This window comes from Etheostoma spectabile, chromosome 23 (assembly GCF_008692095.1).
Source record: "Etheostoma spectabile isolate EspeVRDwgs_2016 chromosome 23, UIUC_Espe_1.0, whole genome shotgun sequence".
Taxonomy (NCBI): Eukaryota; Metazoa; Chordata; class Actinopteri; order Perciformes; family Percidae; genus Etheostoma; species Etheostoma spectabile.
Genome location: NC_045755.1, coordinates 11,731,135 through 11,756,306, shown reverse-complemented (window position 1 = coordinate 11,756,306; position 25,172 = coordinate 11,731,135). Strand labels below are relative to the sequence as shown.

The following is a 25,172-nucleotide window of genomic DNA, read 5'->3' as shown; positions in this document are numbered from 1 at the left end:
CCCACCGCAGCAACTAGACCCCGTGAGTAGCAGTCAGCCTAATCAATGTGTCATGATTGAAGATGATCCAGCACTCTGGCCAAAACACCTGTCAGACAGAGAGCGCCGCTCAATAGTGCAGAGGGGACCACAGCAAGTCAGGGACAGAGTTTTTATCAAGAAATCAAGAGGGTCGCTGATTTACAAGCAGTAACTATTACATGCAAATGAAAAATGGAGAAAAGATAAGCAGGTTTTGGCTCTTATACAATGAAAAAAAAAAGGATTGAAAATGGTGAGAACAAGGGTTGTGGAGGGCCCCATGCCTGTGTTTGCCTTAGGCCTCAAAATGACAAAATCCGCCCCTGGCCGCTGATACAAACCATGAGAACATGTGTAACCATGTGTAACGGGAAGAGGTTGGGGTCAAACTAGATTAAATGATTACTTTGCGCTAAAATAAAATAAAAATAATGCGTTAGGGTTTTTTTGATTAACACTGACAGCTGTAATATGCTTATAATCATGTGCGTGGTTGCATTTGTGAGAGTATGCCTGTGCATTTGGCTGTTTGTTAGATACCTACTCATCAGTTAGGCCAATCAGATTGGGCAGTCAACAAGCAGCTGGCTCAAACTGTTGAAATGGCTGATGTTGCTTGTCTGTACTGCCAAACACTAAAAACCCTGGGCTCGCTTGTCACAACTGCTGTAGAAAATCACAATATAACGTCTATATATACCTCTTCTGTAGCCATAGCTTTGAGTTTTATTCTGCAATATAATGAAAGATATAATGCTGGAAATTAATATTTAGAGAAATGACTAAAAGTTGGATGTCATCATCCAAAACTTAACCACATGTGTTTATGTTGACTCAATCATCTGTTGCATTTGATTTTGGTTGATAAAGAAAAAGTTGTTGCTGGCTTCTTAAACAACATGCAGGTCTTTGAAATTGTTAACAGTGTGAACTGATCATCCTGAAAATTAATGTTTGTCCAAACTGAATTATCTTCTTCTGTGTAACTGTCTATGTGGGCTGCCGGCTGTAGGCAAATATTACTGCTTAAGGCTAAATGCTTGCTGACCAGCAGTAAATAGGACTTCCTTTCATGGCCTCGTACTCCTCAAAGCACCTCACTAGTTGCATTTTATCACAAATGATGTGCTTGTTTTAATGAGGCTGACTCCTACAGTGAGAGTCGACCATATTTAGGCACGCTGAATTTCAGATCCCGTGGTGAGGGTGCTTCAAAGACCATTGATTTTTTCCCCCCTGTTTAAAGCCCCGCCCACCTTAGGAAAAAACACCCTATGAACCAATCTACCAAGTGCCTCAACATCTGTGCTCCAATCAGCCCTACTGTGTTGTGACATAACTTCCTGCATCATTAACAGTCTTGGCAACCTGAGAGATGTTAGCACTTGCAATAATAAGCATTAACATAAGTTAAATGTGGGAAAATTACCTATTACTATTTATTACACTGCTGCTGCATTGGGCTTTGGTCGGCACAAGAAGAAAGTCGATTATGATAAAATGGTAGATAGATGGAGAGACGCTCAGTGGCCCTCCTACCTAGAAACCAGGTGCTATTCTGGAGGAACAGTCGCATGGCAGCTATTTTAAGAAGTATAGTGTTAATTTATATTTATTGGACACAGTTTAAACTTACCCACCTAGAAGTACTGTACTTAAACTTCCCCCCAATGACTGAGCAACAAGCAATGGAGGGGTTTAAACATAGGGTCTTTTCTGATTGTAAAGGAGCAAGCAAAGGGCTTTATCTATACTCAGAAATTATCAAAACACTCAATCCACAGAGAAATGGACACAGCTAGGATTTAGAAACAGTGCCTTTAAATGAGCCGTCAGGACATCTTTACAGTTGTGATGTCACAACTCTACCATATATAGGTATAAATGGCTGTTACTGTGCGGTTATAGTCATTTTTCAACTGCAGTGACGTTGCAGAGACACAGAATGTGCAGATTTGGAAGACCTGCTAACGCTGATCAGTCAGAGCAGACAGAGCTTTTTCAGAAGGGGGACTTAAAGAGACAGGCGCTAAGACAGAGTGTTTCAGACAGTCGGTGAATGCAGGTATATCCAGACAGACAGTATGAGAAATGTAATGTGTTTTTTGAACATTAAAGGATGTAAACATGTTCGAGTAGAAACCCAGAATACAAGCATAAACCTGAAAATTAGCATAATATGGGACCGGTAACTTGCCAGTGTATTAGCAAGTAATAGCTTTTTTGCACAGCCAATGGTAGTCAACACCAGAGCAGAATACAGTAGCTCACTAGTCTCATGACCTCTGTCTTGTATGGTGTAGCAGTCCTGAGAGATTCTCCCAGTGGAATACATTAAGCACCTTTTCACAGATGCATCATCTAATCATAGAGCTAAATCATACTGAGAAGAAATGACATGCATGAACTATTGGCATCGCTCATACACATAAATATATGTCAGTGTGTGTGTATATGAGAGACACTGTATGCTGTGTGTGTGTCTGTGCAAGGTAACAAAAGGACTGAGCAATGCGACATGGTTCCCTGTGTCAGAGTTAATAACCCAACCCTGGTAATTGGCATAGAATATTGATGGAGAGGAAAATGGCCCCAAGCAGATCTCTCCTTCATTAGCAAAGACTAGGGGGACGGAAACAGGAGAGTTCATAGCAAGGAGGAGAAAAGAGGAGACGGAACAGAGAAAACGGGAGGAAGAGGCAAAAAAAGATTGTTCCTAACACCAGATGAGCAGACAGAAACAGAAAGGAGAAAAAGTGATCAGAAGGATAAGGAATAGATAGAGGGTCAGAGGAAAATGAGTGACAAGGAAATTGTTTTAAATCATATGTGGGTTTTACAACAGCTTTCAGAAACTGAAGGATGTTAAATCACTCAATACATGAGTGACCATGAATTAGTTCCAGTAACAGGTAGAAAAGCAGTTATGTGATTCTTTTTCTGACTTGGAAGCAATTCATTATATTTAAGTGACCTGACCCTTTATAGGTCTGAGCTGGGCTTTACTGTTAGAGATCAAACAATCAGGATATTACAACAATCACAAATCTCCCAGAAAAACGTCTTCCTCCTCGTACTCTCTCTTTTCGCCTCTCTCTTTTTCTCCGTCCCTGTTGGAACATAGTGTTTGTTTAGTGTGGTATCGCCATGGTTACCCGTCTGCCACGTTGAGGTAAAGTCATTAATCATCAACTTTATCACACTGCAACCTAGACAGACGCATGTACGTAGGAGACCAACTATGACATTTTACACTGTCCACTGCTGAAAACACTGAAGGGAATGATGTTTGAAGATTAACCAGCAACAGTAAACAGGCTGAGGTGTGTATTTAACATAGGTTAGTCTGTCACCTTGCACATATTCTCCTTATTTCTCTTTATCTCTCTCTGTCTTTATGATAATGTTCAATCTCTTTTGGTTGACATGACAACAGACAGTGTCGCGCCTCCTGTTCTGATCACATCACTACAGGCGCCAAGCCAATCCCTGAAAAAAAAACTCTCTCTCTCGCGCGCGCTCTTGTTCTCGCTCTCAGACATATTGATATAGAATACAAATCATAGATGGGGTAAAGGGTGGAGAGAGGACATGAAAAAGGAGAGAAGAATGCAGAGGAAGAGGGAGAGAGAGACAAATAGCAATAGTTACATCTGAACTACTACCACGGCCAGGACAGGACTAAGAATCTACAGCCATGCTTGCTGCTCAGTGTACTTAATGCTAAAATTAGCATACTAACATGCTAAGAATGACAATGCTAACATGCTAATATTTACCAGGTTCATTGTCTTAGTGTAGCATGTTACCATGCTAACCTTTGCTAATAAGCAAGTATTACTTTAGCAGATATTTGGCCGTGTATGAGAGTATTGTGCAAATGAAAAAAATGACCTGCTGATGGCGCTGGAGGAAATGTCAGAGAATCACCAAAGTCAGTACAATTTGTCCTCTAGGGACCTTGAATTTCTGTAGTAAATATGGGAATCCACCCAAGAGTTGTCAAGATATTTCCCTCAAAACCACAAGAATCAGAGGATCACCAAAGTTAGGATTCCTCCTATGGGAACCATGAAAGCCTGTGCCAAATTTCTTTGCAATCCATCTGATAGTTGTTGACATATTTTAGTCTCGACCAGATGGGTGGACTGGCCGACCAACCGAACGACCAACAGACAGACACTGCCATCCATAGAGCCACAAAGAGTCACACAGACGTTTACATCAAGATTCACCAGCCATTTAAAAAAAAACTCCTCTTTCTGGAGCTGGTTTTAGACGCAGGTCAGAAAATGGAAACACACACACACACACACATACTGAAGAAGGAGTCCTGTAACAAGCCTGTTTTAGCCATTATGACTCCAGAGTGTGAAAGTGAGTCTGGTCTTTTGGGAAGTGGACTGCTCTATACACACACACACACACACACACACACACACACACACACACACACACACACAGCACAGTGTCTAGGTGCACAACCGACTCTGTCTCCCTGGTCCCAGGGGTATACCCTACAAAGTTGTATAAGACATGCCGCCAATGCTCCTTCGGAAGTTTGGAAGTTGTTCAGGAGGATCTGGAAAAAGGGCATCATTCACACAAGCTGGAAGAAAGCGGAGGGCTGTCTTGTGCCAAAGGAGAGAGACTCCCTCACCATTGACCAATTTAGAACAATCTCACTGCTAAGTGTAGAAGAAAAATCTTTTTTTCGGTACTGGCCAAGAGGATGACCTCGTACATGACAGAGAATGGATACATTAACACTGCTATCCAGAAAGGTGGAATTCCAGGCTTCTCTGGATGCCTGGAACACACCGGAGTTCTGAGTCAGATGATCCGTGAGGCTAAGTCCACCAAAGGCAACCTGACTGTTGTCTGGTTGGATTTGGCCAATGCCTATGGATCCATCCCTCACGTTCTCATCCATGCAGCGTTAGACCACTACCACATCCCTCAGCACATCAAGGGAATGATCACCAGTTACTTTAGAGGAATCCAGCTACGTTTCAAGACGGCACATTTTACAACTCAGTGGCAAAGCCTGGAAAAGGGTATCGTAACTGGTTGCACAATTTCCCCCATTCTTTTCGTCATGGGAATGAACCTCCTAATAACAGCTGCAGAGAAGGAAGCCCGGGGTCCAAGAATGGAGTCAGGCATCCGACAACACGCAATAAGAGGTTACATGGACGACCTCACTGTGACAACTTCTACCCATGTGGAGGCAAGGTGGGTGCTAACTGCTCTGGACCACATGGCGACGTGGGCCAGAATGAAGTTCAAGCCAAAGAATCCAGAAGTATGGTGATCAGAAACGGGAAGTTGACCAACAGATTCAAGCTGCATGTGCAAGAAAGTGATTCCATCGTAGAGGAGAATCCAATCAAATGTCTAGAAGGTGTATGATAACTCACTTTCAGACAGGAACAGCATGCCGTACGAAAAGCAGATGAGGAATGGCTGAGGAGGATCGAAAAATCAGGCTTCCTGGGAAGTTCAAGCTTGGCTGTATCAACACGGACTGTTGCCAAGGCTCATGTGGCTCCTGACTGTGTATGAGTCCCAAGACATGCGTTGAAGAATGGAAAGAAAGATCAATAAGTACCTTCGAAGTGGCTGGGAATCCCTCCAAGCTTCACTGCAGTAGGACTGTATATAAGATCAGACAGCTTCAACTTCCCCTTCGTCCGTGGTAGAGGAATTCAAAGTTGCAAAGTGCAGATCGTAATGACGTACAGAGACTCCCGGATGAACAAGTCAGACATGCACTCATCACAAGATCAGACGCGCAAGTGGGCACCTGATTCATCTGTTGCACAGGCTGAGAGCATGTTGAGGCTGCGTGATGTCGTTGAGCACCATGCACGGGCAGACAGGGTCTTGGACCTCCCAGTTCCACACGTGGAGGAAGGCAGGGAAGAGTGATAGAAGCCATGATTCAAGAAGAGTACGAAAAACTGAGAAGAAAGACGAAGTCAGGGCAGAATTGGCCTCCCAAGGAGCCTGGACCAGGTGGATCTTCGTGAGAGGAAGGTCACCTGGGCGGACCTATGGAGACTGAACCTTCCCATCTCCTTCCTGCTGAGATCTGTTGTGATATGCACTCCCACCCCGACAAACCACAGTGGGTGGGCATGAGAGAGGACCCATTGTGCAGGCTTTGTGGTGAGAGGGGCACCATGGCACACATCCTGTCCGGGTGTAAAAGCACTCACCAAGGAGGTATAGATGGCGCCATGACAAGGTGCTCATGACACTCGCTAACACCTTAGAGCAGGAGAGAAAAAGAAACGCCAACATTTAGGAAAACACAATCTATCCAGTTATAAAGAGGGAAAAGCCACCAACTCACCTAAAACAGAACCAGTCTGCTACAAAAGGCCAATCGTGGGAATGAGGTTGACCTGGGAGGAAGGCTGCAGTTCCCCCAGGTTGTCCAGACAACCCTGAGGCCGGACGTGTTACTGTGGTCTGAAGGGGAAAAAAATCATCCTCATAGAACTTACAGTCCCATGGGAAGAGGCTGTGAACAGGCCTTTGAAAGGAAGAGCTCCAAATCAGAACTTCTGCATGACTGCAGGGAAGGGTGCCAGGCATGCTGTTCCCTGTCGAGGTCGGCTGCAGAGGATTCCCGCTCAGTCAGTGTGGAGAATGCTCACAGCTATTGGAATGAACAGGAAAGAGAAAAAGGCAGCACTCGCAGGATGGGGGAGGCGCGGAAAAGCCTCTTGCTGGTTAGGAATAGGAGGGAGAGTTGAGCTGGAAGCCAGGGGAAATGGGCAGTGACTTGGCCACCCTGCCGACCCACCATCGGGAGGGTGTTGTGGTTAAGGGTCGAAACACCCAATGAACGATGGGTACCACCTGAGACATCACCCCACCTGGCCAAGGCTACATTCACTAAGTGATGAATGATGAGAAAGCATTTTCGGATGATTTTGTAATCTGGGATCCACCCAAGAGTTGTCAAGATATTTCCCTCAAAACCACAAGAATCAAGGATCACCAAAGTTAGGATTCCTCCTATGGGACCCAGGAAGCCTGTGCCAAATTTCTTTGCAATCCATCTGATAGTTGTTGACATTTTAGTCTCGACCAGATGGGTGGACTGGCCGACCACCGAACGACCAACAGACAGACACTGCCATCCATAAGCCACAAGAGTCACACAGACGTTTACATCAAGATTCACCAGCCATTTAAAAAAAAAACCCCTCTTTCTGAGCTGGTTTTAGACGCAGGTCAGAAAGGAAAACCCACACACACACACACATACTGAAGAAGAGTCCTGTAACAACGTTTTAGCCATTATGACTCCAGAGTGTGAAAGTGAGTCTGGTCTTTTGGGAAGTGGACTGCTCTATACACACACACACACACACACACACACACACACACACACACACACACACACACACACACACACACACACACACACACACACACACACACACACACACACACACACACACACACACACACACACACACACTGTGGTCTGTGGGAAGTGGTCCATGGAGCCATGCATCAAGACTGGCCTACAAAGATGGGATAGTGGGACTCTTCTACACTCCTTTACACACACAGACAGTCAAGGACACTCTCATGGCCTACATAGTTGGGTCATTCATACTGGAACACCTTAAACTTGTCTTAATAAGAATAGAGGAATGGAGAGAAGAGAGAAAAAAGGAAGGGAAACCCACGCAACTGGCAGATTTCGAGGAAAAACGCATCAGAGACAGAAAGGTACCATAAAAGGACAGAAAGAGAGGAAAGATTAAATGGCCATTAGAGTGTGAAGAAGAAGAGGGAAGGAGACAAGAAAAGCAGATTTTTAAGACTCCTTCTAACCTAATTTCATCCTCTCAAGTCCAGCCCTGGTCACTTTGGTACCAACCGATGAGAAGAACAGAACAGAATGCAATGAAAATGCAGACGGATAAGACTGAAAAGACCAATAGGAATAAAAGAAACAGAGAAAAGCTAAACAAATAAAATCAGATACATAAAGAGATCATAAACTCACTGTTTGTGTTTCTACCTTCTGGTGCTTGTTGCCATGGATACTATTCAATGCAATTACCAAGATAGCTTAATCAAGGTAACTACAGGTCCCATCCCTCTGTGACATTTTTTATGTTGTCATTATTGGAGAACCATACACCAGCGGCTACAGAGACTTTAAAGGGACACCCAGCCAATTTTACACATGAGGATCAGATGACTGGTCATTAGGAAAAGTACTCAGCCTGTGAAACCAGTTGGACAATGTCTCTGGAGGGACTTAAAATAACTCATCATGGTTATCTAGGATTGGCTTGAGACTTGAACAGTAAGCCTGGGATATAGAGTTTGGAGTATCTTTCTAAACTTATGTAGTGTTAATTTAAATTTCTAAATTATTTCTCATTGCAGCACATTCAGTAGCTTGTCATGAGATACAGAGACTTGCAAGATGAACAGAATTATGCAACATCAAACAAAATATTACAAGGTCCTCGGGCAATGATTACACCCTGTATAATGTCTTACATGAAAGAAGAGTCTTGCTATAAATGGAAATTACAATTTCTGATCAGAATTGATCAACGCAGAACATACTTGCAGCATTTCTGAAGCAGCCCAAGAACACATATTCTGTACCTCACAATTTCCATCCAGTGCCAATAGCAAGAGAGGTACCATATAGTGTATGTAGCAAGGTGCAAAATAAGACCATGGAAGTCGGGGTGGTGTATGGGTAGCGTGCTAGACTTTCATGCAGGAGACTAGAGTTTATTTCTTATGACAGACCTGCTAATAATGTTTGTGTTCTTTCCATAAACTTTTCATGCCGTAAATTTAATGCAGAGTTTAAGCAAAAAGCATAACTTAAAAGACGTTGGCACGAGATGTAAAAACAAAAATAAAATAAAAATGTCACTGAATATAATTTGGGGATTTGCAGATGCACTGGGTTGTTCTAAAAAAAAAAGTTATCTTTAGACCAACTTCCCCTCCTTTTCATATGCTGAAGTGTTACTTAACCTTTTCCTGTATTTGTCTAAAATAAGCAAAGTAACAGAAAAGTGCTTGGTGCCCTAGGCTACAACAGGCATTTGTTACCCATGATTCTTAGCTGCAAGAAGTCATTTAAGAGCTATAGGCCCTAGATACACACAGTGAAAAAATTGCCCAAACAAATGCACATCCACACACACCCAGAGGCATAAAAAAACACACCCACAAACAAACACGCAGAGGTGCATCACTCCTCTTAGTTTAATCTATCTTGCCTGGGTGCTGTCAGCCAGCAGCATGAAGCTCACAGCAGACAGAGTGAGTGAGTGTGTGTGTGTGTGTGTGTGTGTGTGTGTGTGTGTGTGTGTGTGTGTGTGTGTGTGTGTGTGTGTGTGTGCGTGCGCCCATGGCGACAGACCACCTTCTCTGTAGTGCAGCTATCCATCCATGACAAGCCCACAAGAGGCCCGACTAACAAGACTGCTGGAACGGAGAGCCTGATAGAAACACACATGACTGTACATCCTTTGTACTTCAACTCTCACTTCCTGTGAGACAAAAGTGCCAAAAAAGGCAGAAGCAAGTCTCTGCGAGATATGCACTAGTAGGGAACACTTATGGCATGGTTTCTTTAGGGAGTTTGATGTGACGTTCCTTCCCACAGAGGACAAAACAATTTTTTACATCTGCAAATACAAGCTGCTAAAAACACACAAGAATTTTCAAACCATTTGAACGTTGTGTAAAATCAGTCGCAGCTAGTTGGGCACAAGAGACCTCATTCCATTTCTTCAATATTACAAAATCCCTTATTCCCTGCTGGGACACCCAGGCTAAAATATATGCAGTCATACTGTAAAACACTTCTGCTGTTCATAAAAGAGAATAATTTAGGGGCGCCTGGATAGATCACTTTGTAGTGTGTGCACCCCATGTACAAAGGCTTGGTCCTTTTTCGCAGCAGCAGCAGGTTCAACTCCGACCTGTGGCCCTTTGCTGCGTGTCATTCCCTCTCTCTCTCACCTTTCACATCTTCAGCTGTCCTACATAATAAATGCCCAAATAATAACCTTTAAAAAACGGAATAATTTATGGGTCGTTAATTAGGAAGGAGACACACTTGTCAAGTATGACAAGATTCCAACTTTCAATTAGCTGGTTGACAAGTAAGAAGTTAGTTGTCCAGACTTATTTCCTCACACACACACACACACACACACACACACACACACACACACACACACACACACACACACACACACACTTCTTGTCGTGAAGAAGTCGGTAGCGTTCCAGCAAAGAGAACCTGAGGGTGACTAACATTCCTCCCCCTCCGTTGTTCCCTCTTTTCCTTTTTTCTCCACTGAATCCATTTTACTCTTTCTTCTCCCTCTCTCTTTCTCTCTACATTTTAAGACTCTGAAATTAGCCTCATGAAAAATTAATTGGGAGAGATGGTATGTCTTTTAGCTCATTTGCTAGAAATCATGTAGACTTTAAGGCGTAAAGACCTATTTCCTTAACCATCATCTTACTATAAGCAATTGGGTCCCACTATACATGAACACATGGTTTTCTGCCTACATTGGAGCAGATTTGGTTGTTTCACATGACAGATGTCCAGCTGGTTTTGTCTGTACGTTTCTCACTGGTTTGAAGTGGGCGGATCTCAGCTGGAAAAAAATCTGTCATCTATAGCTGCTGTAATCCTGTAAAAACTCCCACCAATCAAACCGTTTTAGAACCAATAAAATGCCTCCTTGCCCCACTGCTCGTACTCTACCCTTCCTTTGAACAAGCCCAAGCTCAGTGCACAACGTTGCTGCTGGAGTCCCTGCAAGTCTGCTGAAGAGTGGAGGAAAGACTCAGCAAAAGTTGCCGCTTCCACACTTACTTGCATCCGCCCACCTAGTACGCAACACTAGCTAATGTATGTTTACATATTCTTATCTAACAAAACGCTTGTGTAACATTATATGGTTGCCAGGGTCTGAACATGTGTCATTTACATATTGGCTTTCACAAATGTGCGGATGAAGAGTCTGCTTTTTTCTAAGTCGACATCAACACCGAAACATGGATCGATGAGACCACTTCTGCCAAAATTGGACAAAGGTTTGATTACTATATGATTTTTTATTATTGTTTATTTGAAAAATAAGCACATTGGTTGTAACTATTTTGTGCAGCATGTATGGAGATCAGACATAATGTCTTGATAGTTAAAATAACATAGTAATTTATCATTTTTTTTCTTCAAACAAAATGGTAGCAAATTGTGTAGTTGTATGTAAAATAAAGTAGTTTTGATGAGTGGAATTGCAGTCCTTCCTCCGCTCTATTAAGAAGCAGAGCTGGCTTCAAAGTGGTGCTTGTGCACTTCTGTGTGTGTGTGTGTGTGGGGGGGGGGGGGGGGGGGGGGGGGGGGGGGGGGGGATGGTTGAGGACATGGAGAGGGGTTAGACGAAGCCCAGAGGAGATATTACTTTCACATTTTGCTAGCATTTCAACCTCACCAACCTCACCTTTAAGTCCCCAGAACTGTTTGGAAGGAACAAGATGGTTAGATAAATGAGTCAGGTGACGTATAAAGCACCATGACAGGATAAGATGTGCTAGTGGTAGCAGGGGTAAACCACAGTTCAGCTTGCAGTTCAGCGTGCCCACAAGTTTCAACTGAAAAACACTTGAAAATGGTCATAAATCCTTGTGAGAGTTCTTCCTTGTTTTATGAATGAAGCGGTTGGCGTGTTGAAGCAGGCATGCTGTTTGTTTTGGGCCAATCAGTGACCGTCATCCCTGCAAACCCTACCATGAAGTTTCCTGTACTTTCAGAAAGTACTACCCTTCGTTCAGAGACTTTTTGGGGGAAGTAACAAAGCCCCCAAAACTTTATTTAGACCCTGGTCCCTGCGGTCTAAATGCCAAGAATACCTCAGAAGGTTGCTAGGTCCGGGGGAAAGTTCCTGCAATCTGGAAAGTGCTCCAGATTGTGGTCAAAAATACACTCGTCACTTTATAATTACACTTTGAATTTATGTAATATAACAGGTACAATCTAATGCACAAATTCCGTAGAGTATAGTAAATGCTACAACAGAATTGCTTTTGCTTTTGGTGATTCAAATGTTTTTTTTCTTTGTTTTTATGTTGTGCTGAATACATGAAAATGACAACACTTATTCAATAGCACCTGAGCATTATAACCTCATAACAAAACAAAACCACCACAAGTACACAAGTAGTGATGTGACCCTAACCAAGTTCAGTAACAAAGATGCACAAAAGAGAACACAGAGAAACCATGGTTAACATTTTACAGCATCAAGCTCACATGGCTGAGCGTTTCACATAAAAATACAAGATACAGTGGATTATATAAGGCTATAAACCTAGATGTTTACCCATTATAAAGCCCAAAGCTAACACTTCTATTGCCTACACATTTTTTATGCATATAGCACACTAGGCAAGTTGTTCTTGTAAGTGATGGAGTTGTGGGTTGTCCACTTAGATAGATAGATAGATAGATAGATAGATAGATAGATAGATAGATACTTTATTCATCCCAAAGGAAATTTTAGGCATCCAGTAGCAAGACAACCATAACACATCAAACACATATAAACACATATATCACACATACATAAGAATACAAATAAAAATCACTCACAGAAATGCAATGACTATGATAAGGTAAGATGCTATGGTAGACTGTGTGCAATGATGATAGTGCAAAAGTGAACAGTGCAGGGATTGAACAGTACAGTAGATCATAATTTAATATTAACCATGACTATTATATATTATCATAATAACCTATAAACTGACTGACTGAATAAGAATAAGAACAATATTTAACAGCGAGTAAGTTATAAGACGTAAGATGTATATGTTATGACCACAGTCCAGATTGTGTAGGAGGGCTAATATAGCTTATTAGATAGTTGTACAGCAGACAAGTGATGTAATGGTAAGCTTTGTGTTCTGTGTGTTGAGCTTACAGCCTGCATTCCCTGTTGGGACCATAAATGGTGTTTTGCATCATGCTTTTCTGTGGTAAGACTACTTCAAATACTCCAGACTGTTACAATAAAGGCATGCAGATGGACTGATTAATTCATAGAGGACAGTAAATCTTGTCTCACTGAACGATAAACCCTTAGATGAACTAAAGAAAGAAAGAAAAAAAGGGAAAGATGGGTAAAGACACTTGATGAGACAACGAGAGAACGAAGGGAAGAGAGGCCAGACAAGATAGAGACAGAGTGAAGGACATGCATGGCTGGACATGAATAATATAGACTGCCTTCTACTCTTGTCATCTCTCAGCTTCTCCTGTAACTTGGAAAAGATGCACACACTTGCACACAGTTGTTGAGTTGTTTTTTGTGCGCCGAAACCGTTGCATCATTTTAACTTAGCAGGATAGGAAGCACACTCTGGACAGCCTCTTAACACACATGGAGCCTTTCTTAGGACGTTCACTGTGTTCATGTGAAACATGTAAACAACATTTAAGATTGAAATATTTAACAGGTTTCTATATATCCATGCAAGAGATTGGTTTCATGAGTTGGGAGGAAAGAATGATATTAGAATAAAACCCTATAAATAATACTGTCTACGTACAGTTTATATGTATTATACACAATCCTATTTATATACGAGTAATATAGATAAATAATGCTAAATTTCTATAGATTTAAAAAAAATGGTTATCAAGCTTTCATTTTAAAAGTACTCTTACAGAAGAATTACGAATACTTAACCATTTATTTAGTTAAAAAAATGTTTTAGGATAAACGTAACCTTGTAGTATATTGAAATGCATTTGTTTTAACTGATGTTCTGCAAAAAGGTCCACCCATTCGTGCTCATGAGGCTTATTGTTGTGAGCTCACTGTAGTAATTCAAGGTGATCTACAGCAGAGTATAAATACTTTTAACAACTAAAAACTCAAAACAAACCGAGACTGTAAATTTGGGTGGAAATCATGCCCTTGTATCCTTGTGGATGAAAAGAATACTGCAAATTGAATTTGATGAGTCTACCCTCATCATCTTTTTTCTGCAATGTTCTTCAAAGGATATGATTTAGGGGTTACTTTAGGTGAATGATAAGAGACGGAGAATGTGAAGTAAAAAAAAAAGGGGGGGGAGTATAAGGTGGAGAAAGAAAGGGAGAGAGAAAGAGAGAGAGAGAGAGTGTAAAAGATGATGCTACAGCTCTAGAGTCATTATTTCCACTGGTGGCTTCAGCCAGATCAATAGACTAGGAGATTGTGTGTGTGTGTGTGTGTGTGTGTGTGTGTGTGTGTGTGTGTGTGTGTGTGTTTGTGTGTCCAATCTCCGCTTAGTTTGGACATGTGCGGAGATTGGACACACACACACACACACACACACACACACACACACACACACACACACACACACACACACACGGTGGGGCCGGTGTTGGCGTATTGTCCCACCAGAAATGAAGACGGAGGCCAGATAGCACTAAGAGCAGAGGACAGCCTCTGGATAGATTTCCAATACGCAACCAGAGGCTTAAGCAAGAGAGTCACGGATAATCCTCCCTCCTTCTCCTCCTCCTCCTCCTCCTGAGCTCCCTCACTTCTCTTTCAATCCCTCTGGCCCTCCCTCTGACTGTTTCTCGTTCATTTCATCCCTTTATTCCTCTCTCTAACAGGTCCCTCTTTTCTCTCCATTTGTTGCCTCCATTTTCTTCTTTATGTCCCTCTGTTTCTCAGCCTTTTTTAACTCTGTTCCTCTTTTTTTCTCCCTGCCAAACTTTTTTTCTCTTCTTTCTCCATGTCTCTCCCTTTATACCCTTTAATGCAATCTGTCGTTCTGTTCTCCGATTTCTCCTGCAATTAGCACCTCTCTTCTTTCTTCCCCTCTATGGGTCTTATTTGTCTCTCAGATCGTGTTTTACATTAAAAAACAGCTGTTGTTGAGTCACATCCTTAAAGTTAAAGCCATGACACACTCTGAGGGCACTGATATAAACTTCTTTAATGCTGATTGGCCTTTAATGGCTCATTACATGCTCTGCTACAGCTGCTACACCCTTACTGTGACTAAGACATCTTTAATCACACATATAGAGTAGCTTCTGTATTCTGACCCTATACATGTATTGGGCAGAAGTACTGACAGTGTTTCACTGCCTTTTCTCCTTGTGTCCCCTTTAATACAAAGCAATGTCTACTTGAGACACAAGACACACGTTGTGATAAGTGCTCAGGAGATGTTAAACTATACAGTATTTCACAAGAAAGGTTTTATAGAGCTTTTGCCTGCTGCGACTGAAAACACTAAAAATGAAGATGATAATAGCAGTGATTCTGAACAAACACAGTGAAATAGCGGGGAGAATAAGACAAAGCTTCAGTTTAACACAGCACATGTTCATAGCTGGAGTAAAGTCTAACCATATCGCTTGAAAACAACTGCTAAATAAACAACTACTAAACCCCAATTCCTCTGCAGCTCAGTGGCCAGCACCAGACGACAACGTTTCAATGAATTTGAGAGACAGTGAAGTTTGGAAAAGAGCAGGAAGGTAAGTCTGTTACTCACAGACACAAATGAACTAATAGAAATGAATAGACATGCACGCACACTTCCTTGTCTGTGAAAGTGGGGGTGGGGGTAAAGGGGATATCGTAGGATCAAAATGAGTCACATTTGACTGCAACACACAAACACGGTGGGTTGTTTATTTGTTTGTGTTCACTGCCCGAAATGTCCAACTTAAAATTGTTAATGGATCTAGCAAGGGTTCTTAAGATTGTTTCTTCCAATGCCAGGGTGTGTAAGAAAGGGCAGTCATTGCAGATAACATCTGATTACAAAAGGCTTTAGGCTCAGATTAAGTCAAGTTACCTCACTGTTGTTGGCTCTAAGCTACAACTGGCATGATATTGAGAAACAACTGGATTGACTCATGGTGGATTGGTGCTTAATTGCCCAGAATTCCGTCTACGTCAAGAGTACTGATAGATGGCTTAGCTCGCTTAGCTGTTTCCCTGCCCCTGTGGATTCTAATGAAAACACATTTAAAAGAAATACTTGATTAGTGTTGTCTCTATTTATAGCAGGCAACAACTTTGCCAGTCGCAGTTGATCAGGTTTTCACATATTAAATCAATTGACATCTCTTAATTATAATCGCCTTTCGTTGTGATTATGAAAACTGAATCCACCTTAAAGTCCAGCTAACGATTGGATGTTTTTTTAAATGCTCTTTAACAGTTGCTTGTGTGAGCATAGTGCAACCCCTTTGCAGACACATGACATCAGCTCTGTGTGAGAAGCTACACATAAAGTGGTGTTGCCACATGTTTTTTGAGGTGACATCAATGAAATCATTGAGCATATCAAGGCGAGTCATTAGAGTGAGGTGATTTGGCAGGTGGCCAGCACCCCAGGGTAACAATCGGAAACCAATTAATATCCCTGATGGAGGTATCATGCTTCTGGCACAATGCCCACAGGGAAAATCAACTCACTGATTACACCGCTGTAAACTGCTGCTGTAATGAGAGTAATGTGTGTGTTTGTGCGTGGTTGTGTGCGTGTTCCAATATTCCTGTTCTACATGCATTGACATGAGATGCCACAGGTGTGCATTTGTTTCAATGCCACACATCAGTTATTCATTTGCATTATTTAAGACAAGTCTGTGATTGAGGTTGTGTTTAGAATAAAACAGAATGGTTATTGTCATTGTTTGGCAACAACAAACAGTTTATCAGCTCTCAGTTTGACAGTATAAATAACAAATACACAGACAAAAAATAAAAATATAAAATTTAAATAGTAAAACATACAAATTACAAACAAAAAATAAAATAGTAAACTGTGAATATTGAAATATAAAAATCAAGATAAACAAACATTATAAGGTGTCACTATTAACATATACAGTACAACGTTATTGCACAAGTATGAGGTTATTGCACTACAGAATCAGGTCTATTGCACATTAGTGCTTCTGCTGGTGTGTGTGCGTGTGTGTGTGTGTGTTTGTGTGTGTGTGTGTGTGTGTGTGTGTGTGTGTGTTTTTAAAGACAGGCACCACTAATCATTATTATGTAGATGAAGTATAATTGGTACATTCAGCGAACATGAGCATTCAGAGCAATCATGTGTTACATCAACTCTGTCTGAATTACAGAGTGGATGTAAAGATGGAGAGTAACTGATACTGGAGAGAAAATTGATTACCAACAACATATCGGTTTTTAGGTATCAGGAAGTGTAACATAAAGCCTCAGAATATAAGACAACTCCTCCTCTATTTTTTTGTGTATAGGCAAGACCTTTTGTCCCTGAATCCCTGAAGGAAAATGTGTCTTTTCTTTTGTCTCCATCCATGGAGAGAAGGGAGCGCAGGGCCAACTTCAGAACAGCGTCTAAGGAGTTTTAACACTTTAAATTGGTTAAAATTGAACTGTTGAAACTTTTGGCCAATGGAGGGTCTTTCTAGTAACTACACAGTGTTGTTATCTTTCATCTGCAGGAAACTCAGTGGCATAAGTGTCTTCTATAATATCCATCTCCCTTCTCCACCTCACTACTGCCCTCATTAAATGAAAAATAATAATGATATAGGTCACAATTAACACAATACAATTCATTAATGTTAACATGGCACGCTATCACTTGCATACCATGCAACTGGGTATTTGTAATGTTGGTGATCTTGTATTAATTAGCGCTTACCCAATATCATAGATCAGCTAAAAACCTGAGCTGTAACACATGAACACAAGTATTGGAGCAAAGCAGGATACCAACAGTGATACATCAGTGCCAACATCTGTCTTTGTAACTCTTCAATAGCTGTCATGTAGTTGTCAATAGATAGACGACTGAGAGATGAACTGTCCAAGGTGCTGAAACACCACCCAAGTAGACTTCAGCATTAGATACATTTGTTACAAATGACAAAATATCTGGGCCTAACCTCATCAAGGATAAGAAAAAAAAGTTAAACAGCGGAACCAGATTTGAATCCACTTGAAAACTTACATTAAATAGGGATATTGTATTCAGTTCTACAGGAGAAGTGTGTACCACATTGACTTAAACAGTCAAATCAAGTGTGTATCTCCAAAAGATAATTGAAACAAACACTGTGCATCTACATGTCTTATCTAGCATCTACCTGTAATGTGTTGCTGTTTCACACTGTAGCCCTGCGCTGTAAACTCACACTAAGGCCGAACTATGTTCTGCCCTGGCAATTTAATTCATTTATTAACCTTTTGGGTGGCTGTGTGGACCAATCCCCTACATGATGGTGGCACTAACTTTGCACTTATGGGCTCAACCTATTCTTAAATAATAATAATAAGCTAAATCAACCACTAAAATCTACTTGATTCATCAAGTTATTCTTCTTTATGTGACGATTATGATGATAATAACTACCATTACTTCTTTGGACATAATAAATTAAGATGACATCATGGTAATCAATGTGAACTGTCTCACAGACTGCACACACACACACACACACACACACACACACACACACACACACACACACACACACCTGCCCTTTACGATGATGCCAATGTGTTTGAGCTGCCTATTATTAAACTATGTGAACATAACCGCAGCTTCTGTGGTTATCACTCAACCTATGATTAGTTGTTTTGAACAAACTGTTGGTGAATGTGCGTCGCTGCGACACTGATGCACGCGCGCACACACACACACACACACACACACACACATAGCCTACATTGCACACATACACCGCCACCCCTCTCCTCATCCCCTGTTGCTATGGAACCTGTCGCCAAGGCAGAGAGGTACGTGGTTGTGATGGAAGTGGTGGACGAAGGAGAAGACGATGATGATGATGATGCTCATAAAGATGATAATGCTGAACAGATAAATAACCCTTTTGCTGAATTACAAGGTCCGGCCGACCATAAACCAATGCGTTGCTGGGCTTTGCTCTCTGCAACGTGGGTGGAAGGAGCGACGCGTAATACTGCGCAATGCAAACAGACCCTTTCCTCACCGTCAAACAAACCACAGCCCCGGATTTCCATTCATGTGTTGCCTTTTAAACACTTAAAAAGTCGTCAAGTTGAACTTTAATCGTGTTTTGTGCGAAACAATCGACTGTCCTCCGCTGCCGTCTACCAAAATAGCTTCTCATCAACCCAATTCAGCAGACAAATAAGTCCAGCAGGCCCCCCTACTGCCACCTGTCATCTCTATGCGATTTCACTCGCGCGCTGTTATTAAGGGTCCCTGCGGACATGAAAACTTGGATTAAAACGTGACAAATACGACTATTGATTATAGAGGAAGGGAGGATCGATGGTGATTGAGAGCGCGTATCGTTGGGCGCTACTCAAATTTCCTGCTCTTTAGCTACCACTGTGTGTTCATTTTTCTGTTAAATGTGCATGGAAACCAGGGCTGTTTATGCAGTTTAGTTCAGTGCCAAAACGATAAAAAAAAAAAAAATCTTGAGGAGGCAAGCTCTGCCAAATAATTTGGTACGGACACGCTTTTGCTGTCATTTTCTGCTGGAAATGTGTCGAAGACAATAATGCTCCCCGCCTACAACTAAATATGACCACAGCCCACTCATTATGCCGACGGACAGGCCTAACAAACCAACAAGTGTAGACTAAACCAAGCGAGAAAAAGGCCTCATCCATATCTGTCCGCGGCTACCTGCAGCCCTGTTGCGTGATTATGGCACAAGTTTACTTGCTGCACAAACTGCACACAGAGGGAAAGTGGAGAAAAGAGGACTGCATCTGTCCATCTGTTGAAAACGAGGAGAGCGCAAACACCCCTTATACCTCCCTCCCTCCCCTCCTCTCTCCACCTCCTCCTTCACCATCCCATCCTCATTTCGAGCTCATCATACCTCTCTTACTCCCTCGCTCCCTCCCTTCGTCCCTCACTCCCTTTCCTCCCTCATGCACAGTTACAAGATGTTTGCCAGTTATAAATTAAAAAAGGCACCACATACCTTGATGGTTCTCAAGGGTGTCCTCCGGGATGTACATGTTTTTGCTTTCATTTACCATAAATGTAGTCCGACGTTATCCCTATAGGTGAATGGAAGATAGAGAGGAAAAAGCTGGAGAGGCGGAGGGAAAATAACGAGGAAAAAAGCCCCCAAAAATAAAGAAATTAAAAAGGGGGGGGGGAGAAGAAATAACTGTCTGACACGGACAGTCTTGGGTATTCCGTTATTTTAGTTTATGGGGAGGGTTTCTTCGGATGGAGTGAATATTACCTAATCCCCATGATGGAGGAGAAGGCGAGAAAAATGAGGGAGCTTTCGGCGGAACCGGTTGGGAAAACGCACCGGTGCATCTCTCGGTACATCCGGGCCCTAGGCGTGAAACATGAGACCAGCACCACGTTCAATTCAATTCACACCTCGTTCGCTCTCTCGCTCACTCCACTTCTTTCTCTCTTTTCCCGGGTGTCTAACAACAACAGGGTTTCAAAAAGGTTATAAAGCACGGGCGCTGTCAGTGATGGTCGGAATAGAAGTGCGCAAAAGACGCATTCGTGCGCATCTTCAGCAGCGTGTCAAAATGTGAGAGGATGAAGAAGAGGAGGTGGAGGTGTTAGAGGAAGAGAAGTAGGAGGAAGAGAACAGGAGAAAAATTGGAAAATGAGAACAGTGTAAATATTCCATCACGGTTAGCACGGGGTTAAATCTCCCAATAGGTTGTCGGTTATTCCACGTATCTATAGCAGAGTCCCCCCAAAAAACAGAAGCCAGGCCGTCCTGCCTCATCCGGAGACGGGTTTATGTGTTCTGATCCAGTCCATGATGGTCCGGCGGTGTGTCAGTCAGTCTGTGTGCCTGTCTGTCTGTGTGCCTGTCTGTCTGTCTGTCTGTCTGTCTGTCTGTCTGTCTGTCTGCCTGAGTCTCACTGATCGGGAGTTAGAGCTCTCTCTTCTCTCTGCCTCTACTGCCCCTGCAGCTCAGCTCTGCAGTGATACCGAGAGAGCGAGAGAGAGCGAGAGAGAGAGGTAGCCCTCCCTCCCCGTGCATGTAGACGCTTTGACTGTTTCCAGATGTGTGTGTGTGTGTGTGTGTGTGTGTGTGTCAAAGAGAAAATGAGGGAGGGAGACATATAGGCACGTGGAGAACCAGCGGCATGGTGTATCCAGATGATGGTAATGATGAAGACAAGTGTGTGTGTGTTTGTGTGTGTGTGTGTGTGTGTGTGTGTGTGTGTGTGTATGGTTGGGGGGGGGGGGCATTTTAAAAAATCAGAGGGTCGAAAAAAGACATAAATAGAAAAGAAAGGTGGCCATCCATGCAGACAAGAAGAAAGAGAAAGTTGCATGTTTGTATGTTGAGAGAGAGAGAGAGAGAGAGAGAGAAGAGAGAGAGAGAGAGAGAGAGCGAGAGAGAGAGAGAGAGAGGCAATAATGATCTAGTCAGGCTCAAGCCTTGCATAGACTCTAATTTCTGCAGGAAGAACAGAGATGGGATTTTGTACCTACATCTGATTTGCCCATAGTCCCAACACATCTGGACTGCTTCAGCCCGTTCTTTTGGCCAAGGCTGTGTTTACACTCTCACACACACACACACACACACACACACACACCACCACAACCCACACACACACACACACACACACACACACACACACACACTAAAGATCTGGTTTTTCAACTCTTTTATGACTCAAGCTCTGATCTTTTCATGGCTCTCTTAAACAAAGAAAAACCACAAGGAAGCTGATTTTCAGATCTTTGGATACTGTGTAAATACAGACTCAAATCTCATGAAGTAGAGGAATTCAGGAAGGTCAGTGCACAAAGTCAGAATGTGAACCATTTTATCTAGAGGACAATAAAATGTTTTTTGGAATTCAATTATGTTTTTTTCTTTTCCTTTTGCCCTCTGGACTGTAAAGTTCGTTTTAAAATCATTCTCTATGGCCAGGAACTCATTTGTCCTGGCCCCTCAAGCACATAGAGTCATTTTCTGGACATATGGGTTCATTTTCTTAGATAACACAACAATGAAATAATGCTCATTTAGGAGTCAAATCACAAACAATGTCAACAACATCAGCTCTTAACTAAACATCTCTGGACCAGGGTTTGATGACATTGAGTCAGCTTGGCTCTTTAATTACTACTGAGACTTTTTGATAGAGCTGCTTACATAAATAGCATATTGGTTCCTAAATTGAGTCGTTTTCTTAAAAGCTCTCCACAGGCACTTTGATATAAAGGACAGGATCCTTTTAAAGGATCTTGACCTTATTTTGAAAAGCAGTTCCTGTCTTTTTATAACTATCCTCACATAACACAGGTCCCAATATTTTACATAAACGGATGACTTTTAGATGTCAAATGTATATAAAAGGTATGGCAATGCTTCACAAAGCAGAATAACTTGGCTCAATAATACATGCATTGAAGCTACAGTGCAAAGCATTAATTTCAGATTCTAATTCTGGTACTGGCCACCCCATGTTATTGTATTTGACACTGAATACGAACTTCACAATGTGCAGACCTCATGTCAATCTCACTGCAGGCTATAATCAGGAGGTGAATCTGATGACTCAAACCAGCCTGCATTCATTTGTTCAGTGCCATAGCACAAAATCACCACCCACCATCCTGTAATAGAATAAAGCTTTTTGTCTGCATGTGTCACTGTAGACATAGTAAAGACAGGAAGTCGGCTGATAAATTACTCAATTGATGACATCTGACATATACATTGTCTATTTCTGAATTTCTGTTTTTGTGATGCAGATGTTATGTTTCTATTCCGTAGGTTTGGAGGGAAACTAAGGATAGCGGAAAACCTGCGCTGATGAAGGAATTGAAACATTCTTTGAATTTTGTTGTACATGTTAAATGTTTTATTGGGCGGAAAAGCAGCAGTTGGTAAGTAAATGGCTCTTGTGACTGACTTATACACATTATTAGATTGTTAATTTTGGTGCTCTGATGCATAAGTAGCATTTAATTATTAAAGCTCATTCTAACTACTTAACTACTACCACTTAAAACCTGAGAGATGATAAATGGTAACTACTGACAGATGGTCAGATAAATTAAGTGGATTAAAAAGTACAATAATTCCCCCCCGAAATGAAGAAGATTAGAGTTATAAAGCAGCAGATTCTCAAGCTAAACATTTGTACTCAAGTATACTACTTGAGGGGCGGCCTCTAGCTCACCCAGTGAGAGTGTGCGCCCCATGTGGGCTGAGGCTTTTTCAGCGGCCCGGGTTCAGATCCGACCTGCGGCCCTTTGCTGCGTGTCATCCCCCATCTCTCTCCCACCTTTCCTGTCTATCCACTGTCACTCTAAAATAAAGGGGAGAATAATCTTAAAATAGTATGCTACTTGAGAATATGTACATCAGCCCTGTGATGACAGTGAGACAGATGACATTGAGTTTTATAATGGGACTCTGACTCTTCCTTTCACTTACTACTAAAACCAGCATCTGTTTGTTTACACTGTTTACACTGGCCAGTGAATGGAAGGACAGACGGAAGAAAGGATTGGGGAAGGAAGAACGGATGGAGGGCAGGTCGTGGGAACAGACACTAATGCCCAGGGGACACACAGACTCACATACATAAATGTCCTCTGTAATCCAGCCTGCACATGGACTATCTATTCTATTTATGACTGTTCTATTTTTGTGGTTCCCGTACCCCCTTTGTATGTGTGTGAGTGTGTGTGAGTCTTAAGCTCAGTTGGTCTCTGAGAATCTCTGTACAGGCAAATATACTCAAATGCTGGTATCTCATGTGGGAAATCGACAATCTGCTGGTCAGTCAAAGGGAAATCCCCTGATGACAGGGAGAGCTACTTTATTCAGCTGTGCTATGTGAGATTCAGGTTTTAGACCCAAAATTTGATTTAGGCACTTGATATGCATAATGCATTCTATACTCAAATGAAGACCACAAAGAATTATGTAAATGTTTTAGTTAAATTAATCCTGGTAATTTGTGTGCATTGGCATCTACATAACATACTACTACATTACAGTGCTGAAATGAAATGTAACATGAAGTTAAGCATTTTTAAACATGAACTACCAAATCAGTAAAACAGTTTTTCCACCAGCTAAGAAAAAATAGTTTCTGTATCTAATTCTCCATTTTAATGGTTCATTTTGTCATGGTAAGGGAAATCTACAACTACACTGTTCATTTTTAAGACGTTTTTTTCCTTGAAAAATTCCAAAGTAAAATGAAATTGGACTGCTCCAGATATGGTCATGCAGTAGATCCGGTGAAAATAAGTGAGATATATAAAAAAAGTTTGCTGTTTGGCACTTTTCTTAGTTTTCTTAGTTTCATCCATTAAGGAGCTTTATTTTGTCAGCAAACTGGTCATGAGGAAGCAACGGTTTTAAGATGAGCTCTATATAGAAGATAGAAACTTCATGAGGCCTCAAATGCTGTTGAAGAGAGTATGTGCACTAAGCTGCAAATGGCCACAAAAATTGGGACCCAAATGAGGAATAAAATGTCTCAACCTGGAGCCAGATGGATCCATACTGAGGCAGGCCATCTATCACCCATTCACCGTCCCTTTACCTTCAGGTCCACGTCCAGCCCTACGAATGGCATTAGCAAGACAACTGAAATCATGCAATATAATATACAGTATGTAAGTTATAGATCTTTTTCCCACCAATAATACAGATCCTTGCTTGTGTGCACACACAGAATAAACACATGTTTCTTTGTTTCAACAGGTATGACTTGATACAGGATAATGATATTCCTCACTTAAAATATGTAAAGACATGTCACCTATTAACAAACAGCATGTCTGTCTGTCTGTCTGTAATAAAAAATGGACATTTACAATATATACAGAACAACGCATATCCTCCCCTTGTTGAATTTCAATAAGCTGCCTTTGGCTATATCCCGTTATCCTTCCTGCCTGTGAGCCAATCATCAACATATCTTGGCCAATCTATCCACCTATCAGAGTCAAACGCTCAATCTTGACTGAATGGTTATTGACGGTATTGAACTGCTAATGTGTAACTCATTAGCCTCAATGAAAAGCCACCCTGACGAACAGACATACTGTATATACCTTGAACACACACACACACA

The 25,172-nt window shown here is 41.8% G+C and overlaps 1 protein-coding gene across 9 annotated transcripts in view; it reads right to left on the bottom strand.

Annotated features, from left to right (window-relative positions):
- Window positions 1-25,172, bottom strand: part of cacna1c (calcium channel, voltage-dependent, L type, alpha 1C subunit) — a 199,899-nt gene that overhangs the window by 168,149 nt on the left and 6,578 nt on the right. The window contains exon 1 of one of the 9 annotated variants that reach the window (XM_032504758.1): window positions 20,051-21,033. The exons of the other annotated variants lie outside the window; for them this stretch is intronic. Within the exon in view, the coding sequence (XP_032360649.1) occupies window positions 20,051-20,108 (58 nt within the window). The 5' untranslated portion in view covers window positions 20,109-21,033. Of the gene's footprint in view, window positions 1-20,050; window positions 21,034-25,172 lie in introns of those variants that run through there. 9 annotated transcript variants of the gene reach the window in all.